At 39.9% G+C, this 6,517-nt stretch overlaps 1 protein-coding gene across 1 annotated transcript; it reads right to left on the bottom strand.

Annotated features, from left to right (window-relative positions):
- Positions 1-4,206: 4,206 nt before the first annotated feature.
- On the bottom strand, positions 4,207-5,067 carry LOC138373003 (shematrin-like protein 2). Its single transcript, XM_069339052.1, has one exon. The coding sequence runs from the start codon at positions 5,065-5,067 to the stop codon at positions 4,207-4,209; it is 861 nt and encodes a 286-aa protein (XP_069195153.1).
- Positions 5,068-6,517: the final 1,450 nt, after the last annotated feature.

Below are 6,517 nucleotides of genomic sequence, written 5' to 3'. Positions count from 1 at the left end.
TTCAACATTATAAATGTTATTTTTATTACTATTTTTATTTTATAATTAATGTTTTTTGTGCGTTAATATTACTCTCTGGTTCATGGGCTCCAAGCTAATTACTCTATTCAAAAATAAATTTACTGCTGTTTCTTTAAAAAAAAATGTGATTACAATCATTAAAAAACAGCTGAAAGTAATTGAGTGTCTTTCACGGTGGATTAAACGTCACTATACTTTTGTGTTCAGCGAGCACTGGACTGTGAAAATCTCGTTGCCACCATTGTTACTGATACCAAGAGTAATACTGTACCACTTTATCATGGTATCGTGGTAGTTGATACCATTGTTACTGATACCAAGAATAATACAGTAACTCCTTATCATGGTAGTATTTTGTAAAATGAAAATAATAATTTGTGTAAAATTATTATTATTATTGAGAAACTTACTACAATGCCATAGTGCTTAAATAAAGGTGAATGAAAGACCCAATATATGTTTAGGAGTATTAAAATTTCTCAAGGTGCTGTATATAATATTCTGATAATGTTGTATATTCACCTATACAACCTTCATTATTATTATTATTATTATTTTTATTATTATTATTATTATTTTCTTGATCCTCATCTGTTCAGTCTTCTTCATATTTACATAACTATTACTAATTTTTCGCTAATTAGGTATTTGCCCCAATTGTTCGCTCAGTACCACAAGATACACTCATCAAACCACTACCATAATTAACGACCCATTAAGAAAAATGTCCGATGAGTAAGGAACCCTTAAGATACAGAGTGAATAACTAGCGAGTCTTATTAACACTTTCTTCACAATCCCTTTGAGGTGATGTGAAAAATACAAAATGTATTTTTGGATGTAGAAAAATACATCATATAGTTTTCAATTTTTTAATGTGAACACTTGACATTTCAGCACTTTAGAAATACAGTACCACTGGACTTGTGATCCTGTGGTCCTGGGTTCGATCCCAGGCGCCGGCGAGAAACATTGGCAGAGTTTCTTTCACCCTATGCCCCTGTTACCTAGCAGTAAAATAGGTACCTGGGTGTTAGCCAGCTGTCACGGGCTGCTTCCTGGGGGTGGAGGCCTGGTCGAGGACCGGGCCGCGGGGACACTAAAGCCCCGAAATCATCTCAAGATAACCAAGATGCTCAAGTGTGCATAAATTATTTCATCTCTTTTGACGTGTATTTCCAAGATCTGCACCAAGCGTTTCCCTTTAAAAAGACCCTCCCCTCCCCCTCCCCCCCCCCCCCGGAAAAAAACCCAGTTTAAACATAAATTAGTTTCCGCTTTGAGATATCTTAATTGGCCATTGGAGCGTTCAACGTTGCAGAAAACTGCAAATTAAAAAAACACAGTTGGAGATTGTCACAGATATAATATAGGCAATATTATTCTATTATATAAATGATATTGTATCTGTTCTTTTTTTTTCTCATCATGACTGACACTTTTTTGGGTTGTATTTTCAAAGGTCTTGGTTGTATTTTCGACGTTCGTGATTGTATTTTCGACGTTTTTTATTGTATTTTCGACGTTTTTTATTGTATTTTCGACGTTTTTGAGTGGTGTTTTTCGACGTATTTTACGCTACTGTATCCGCAAATGTCCAAGTTTGTGAATCTTGATATAACAAATAAGACCTTATTTTTGTACGTTTTGATCATGTTTATGGTAACTACGAAATTCTTGGGCAGCCTTGATAATGCCCTCATACATAGCGTCGCATCATACATGGCGTCGCAGCATACATAGCGTCGCATCATACATAGCGTCGCAGCATACATAGCGTCGCATCATACATGGCGTCGCATCATACATGGCGTCGCATCATACATGGCGTCGCATCATACATAGCGTCGCATCATACATAGCGTCGCATCATACATGGCGTCGCATCATACATGGCGTCGCATCATACATGGCGTCGCATCATACATGGCGTAGCATCATACATAGCGTCGCATCATACATAGCGTCGCATCATACATAGCGTCGCATACATAGCGCACAACCACCTCCAGTGAGAATTGAGCTGCTGGCCGCTTGTTTAACTTCTTCAGCTAAACTGATTAGCTGTTTGTGTAGCCAGCTCCATCGGGAGGCCCCCGTCAGGCCTATCCGGTTGCTTGTCCGGTCAGTTTCATCAGGGCCTCTGCATGGCTGTTTGTCCTTGATGGGGGTGGGGGTCGATATAGATGCCAACATTTCTGAAAGTGTGGCACTTGGGTCAACCTCGACTGGCCTATGACGCCCAAATATTTGGTAAGTTTTGTGGGGCAAACCCAAGGTGTCTCAGCTGGTAAACAGCAAGACAGTCCCTGAACCGATTATGTGCCTCTGTAACACTTTCCACCACCCTCACACACGAGATGGGTATGGGGCGCATAATAAAGAAAGAAATTAAAGGTACAAAGAGATATTTTATTATTATTATTTTAAATATGTATATATATATATATATATATATATATATATATATATATATATATATATATATATATATATATATATATATATATATATATATAGTAAAACTCATGTTTACTATTTTAGCTGCATTTAATGTTCCTCACGATCTTCTGATTATTTACTTTTTACGATGTTTATGATATTTTATTACTGTACTAGATTGGGGCACCTGGCTGTGTCTAGTCTAACTTCCCCTTCTTCCCCTCTCTGAAATTTCTCCCAATCTCCCCCTCCCCCTTTCTCTTCCCCTATCTCCCCTTCTCCATTCCACTTTCCCCTCCTCTCCTTCCATCCACCTATCCATCTTTCTTCCCCTCTCTTCTGTTCTCTCCTTCCCTATCCTGCAACATTTTTTCGTTTCCTCTCTCTCTCTCTCTCTCTCTCTCTCTCTCTCTCTCTCTCTCTCTCTCTCTCTCTCTCTCTCTCTCTCTTAGACTCTACTTTTCTCTCCATCTCAGAAAATGTAATATTTTAACCCAAATTAAATCACATTTATTAAAGTACGTGGGTAAACGGCGGTAGAATCAGACCTGTACAGAAAACACATTCACGGTTATATTTCAGACTGTTAAAAATCACAAGGGGGTCGCTATAGATGCCGATTTTGTTTAAGGCATGGCACTTGGGCCAACCCCGATAATCCTATATGACCCTTCTATACCTTCTCCTCTATGTCTCATGCTGGGAAGTTGGATGAGCTGAGCCCCCAAAGGTTCGACTGATCTTTAGGGCAATTTTCCTATCCTATTACACAAGATTATGGTTGAATGTCCGTTACTGGCGCTGCGGGATACAAATATACGAGTGGGCTAAGTGTTGGAGGGAGGGGATGGGGGTTGGGTGGGGAGGGGTTGGGAGGGTATGGGGGGAGGGTAAGGGAGGGGCAGGGGGAATAAGGGGTGGGAGAGAACACAAAAGTTTAATTGGAAAATTCCTTTTACAGTAAAGAGAGGTTTAATCATGCTTTTTTTTATTTCCGATCAAAAACATCATTCAGGAATGAAAGATGACTGCATAACTTGACTGAAAAATATATAACCATTTACCCCCGCTCTCCAATAAGAGAAGATATAAGTCACTGACCTAATATGAGAATGTTCTCGTGCCCCGTGATGAAACATTATCCTAAAATGATGTTTACAATGGCGGTCATTTGCCGCTACCACCATCAGACAGTCACCACCACTACCACCACCAGCATCGTCCAACCACCCCGACAGTCACCAGCAAGACTCAAGTCACTGATACTGTCCCGTCTATCATCACCAGCATTGTGGACAATGTTCCACTGTTATTATGTAAATATAAACATTCCTCCTGTAGGCCTAGAATGGCCCATGGCCCATATGACAGAATTCACATTTCATACAGATCCACTAATGGCTCCATTGAGGACAGCACCTTCACATGAAGCTGTTAGGTAATTAATACTTTAAAATTCATTAAACATTAAACCATTAATACCTTAAAACTCATTAAACATTAAACCATTAATACTAATCATTAAAGCATTAAACCATTAATGATCAGTATTAGCTAGATTTTTTTGCTCATAAGAATTACATACAAACTGCTACTTATAAGCATACCTGTTATGCTTAAATTATTACACTTATGTTCCTTTTAGAATAATATATTTGACTACAATATCTCATAGGCTATTTATTGCTAACTGAAATCGATATTATTAGAAATTGTACAATATATATTCTAGTGCATTTAAATTTACCCATACAAGTCAACTAATCCACCATACAAGTCAACTAATCTACCATACAAGTCAACGAATCTACCATACAAGTCAACTAATCCACCATACAAGTCAACTAATCCACCATACAAGTCAACTAATCCACCATACAAGTCAACTAATCCACCATACAAGTCAACTAATCCACCATACAAGTCAACTAATCCACCATACAAGTCAACTAATCTACCATACAAGTCAACGAATCCACCATACAAGTCAACTAATCCACCATACAAGTCAACTAATCCACCATACAAGTCAACTAATCCACCATACAAGTCAACTAATCCACCATACAAGTCAACTAATCCACCATACAAGTCAACGAATCCACCATACAAGTCAACGAATCCACCATACAAGTCAACTAATCCACCATACAAATCAACTAATCCACCATACAAGTCAACTAATCCACCATACAAGTCAACTAATCCACCATACAAGTCAACTAATCCACCATACAAGTCAACTAATCCACCATACAAGTCAACTAATCCACCATACAAGTCAACGAATCCACCATACAAGTCAACGAATCCACCATACAAGTCAACGAATCCACCATACAAGTCAACGAATCCACCATACAAGTCAACTAATCCACCATACAAGTCAACGAATCCACCATACAAGTCAACGAATCCACCATACAAGTCAACGAATCCACCATACAAGTCAACTAATCCACCATACAAGTCAACTAATCCACCATACAAGTCAACTAATCCACCATACAAGTCAACTAATCCACCATACAAGTCAACTAATCCACCATACAAGTCAACTAATCCACCATACAAGTCAACTAATCTACATGTTCCGAGGGACATCTAACGACGCTACTGTCAGATGAGTCTAATATTCCTATCGTAGGTTGAGTATGGATCTATTTATTCACGTGATACAATGTTAACTCGCAGCTCGCCTAGAACGCGTACAATACAACAATCAAAGTTAACAGAGTGCAATTGTGTACACATTTGTCAAATGTACCTTTGTTGATAGTACTGGAAAGCCTCAATTGTTCAAAATGATTTATAGAAGATACGGAGATATCTTGCCACAAGGAAACAGGTGTGGAATTAGTAAAGTCTTTGTGGCATTTTATTACTGGTGAGGTGAAGTCAAGATGCCAGTAGATGGCGTCAGAGTAAGCGTGAGCATGAGTTAAAGTATGACGCATTTTTGGTCGTTCTCAACCTGGATGTCACTTAAATGTCCCCCTCCAAAAAAAGCTGTAGTTATAGACATCGCCGCCACCCCCACACCACCACCACCATCATCACTACTACCACTACCACTACCACCATCATCACTACTACCACTACCACTACCACCATCCCCGTTTCCACCACCACCACCGGGTGCAGAAGACAACTGTATACCAGAGACAAACCAGGATATACCCAATCACAAGTAACATACATAATAACTCCAGAATAACTATCCCATCCACACCCAAGCTCATCGATTTCTGTTCTACCTTTCATCTCCCAAATTTCCTGTCTCTTCACCACGACATAACTCCAGATGCTTGTCGTGCGTCCCTCCTCCTCCTCCTACTCCTGCCTGGTGCCTTCTTCGACGATTTCCATCTTCCTTCTGTCACAACTGCCCACCATTTCCGTCCTCACTCTTCTATTTCCGTTCTAGCTAACTCGCAGATAACCGTCCAATCTGTCTAGTTTCCTGCCCCCCGTCTTACCTTTCCCCCCCCTCCCTCAACCTTCCGTCTTAACGGACCGGACATTACCTTCCACCGCCGCTCCTGCTGCTGCTCCCTCGCCTGCTCCCTCGCCAGGCAGCTTTAAACCTCCTCAAGGTGTTTCTTCTGTTATTTTCCCTTATGACTGGAATTCCTTTAAGTGGAATTCCCTATAGTGTTATATACCCAGGAGTGGGATTCCTTACCCAGGAGTGGGATTCCTTACCCAGGAGTGGGATTCCTTACCCAGGAGTGGGATTCCTTACCCAGGAGTGGGATTCCTTACCCAGGAGTGGGATTCCTTACCCAGGAGTGGGATTCCTTACCCAGGAGTGGGATTCCTTACCCAGGAGTGGGATTCCTTACGTAGGCAATTCGGGAAAGTGGAATTTACTTTGCTTTTTCCTGAATTTCCTGATACAAATGAGGATATAATTGGCGTATTTGGCAATTATAGACCATTCGTAAGCAAAAATTAGAGTTTGAGGCTTCGTTTTAGAGATTTTTTTTTGGGGGGGTTTACTGAACTGATTTTGTTCTAGTTTATATTAAATGTATATATTTTTTTATAATAT

The sequence above is a fragment of the Procambarus clarkii genome, chromosome 40 (assembly GCF_040958095.1).
Source record: "Procambarus clarkii isolate CNS0578487 chromosome 40, FALCON_Pclarkii_2.0, whole genome shotgun sequence".
NCBI lineage: Eukaryota > Metazoa > Arthropoda > Malacostraca > Decapoda > Cambaridae > Procambarus > Procambarus clarkii.
This window is presented reverse-complemented; position numbering and strand designations above follow the sequence as displayed.

Excerpts from the sequence above, each read along its gene's own strand:
- LOC138373003 (XM_069339052.1), bottom strand. The coding sequence starts at position 5,067 with ATGTCCCTCGGAACATGTAGATTAGTTGACTTGTATGGTGGATTAGTT.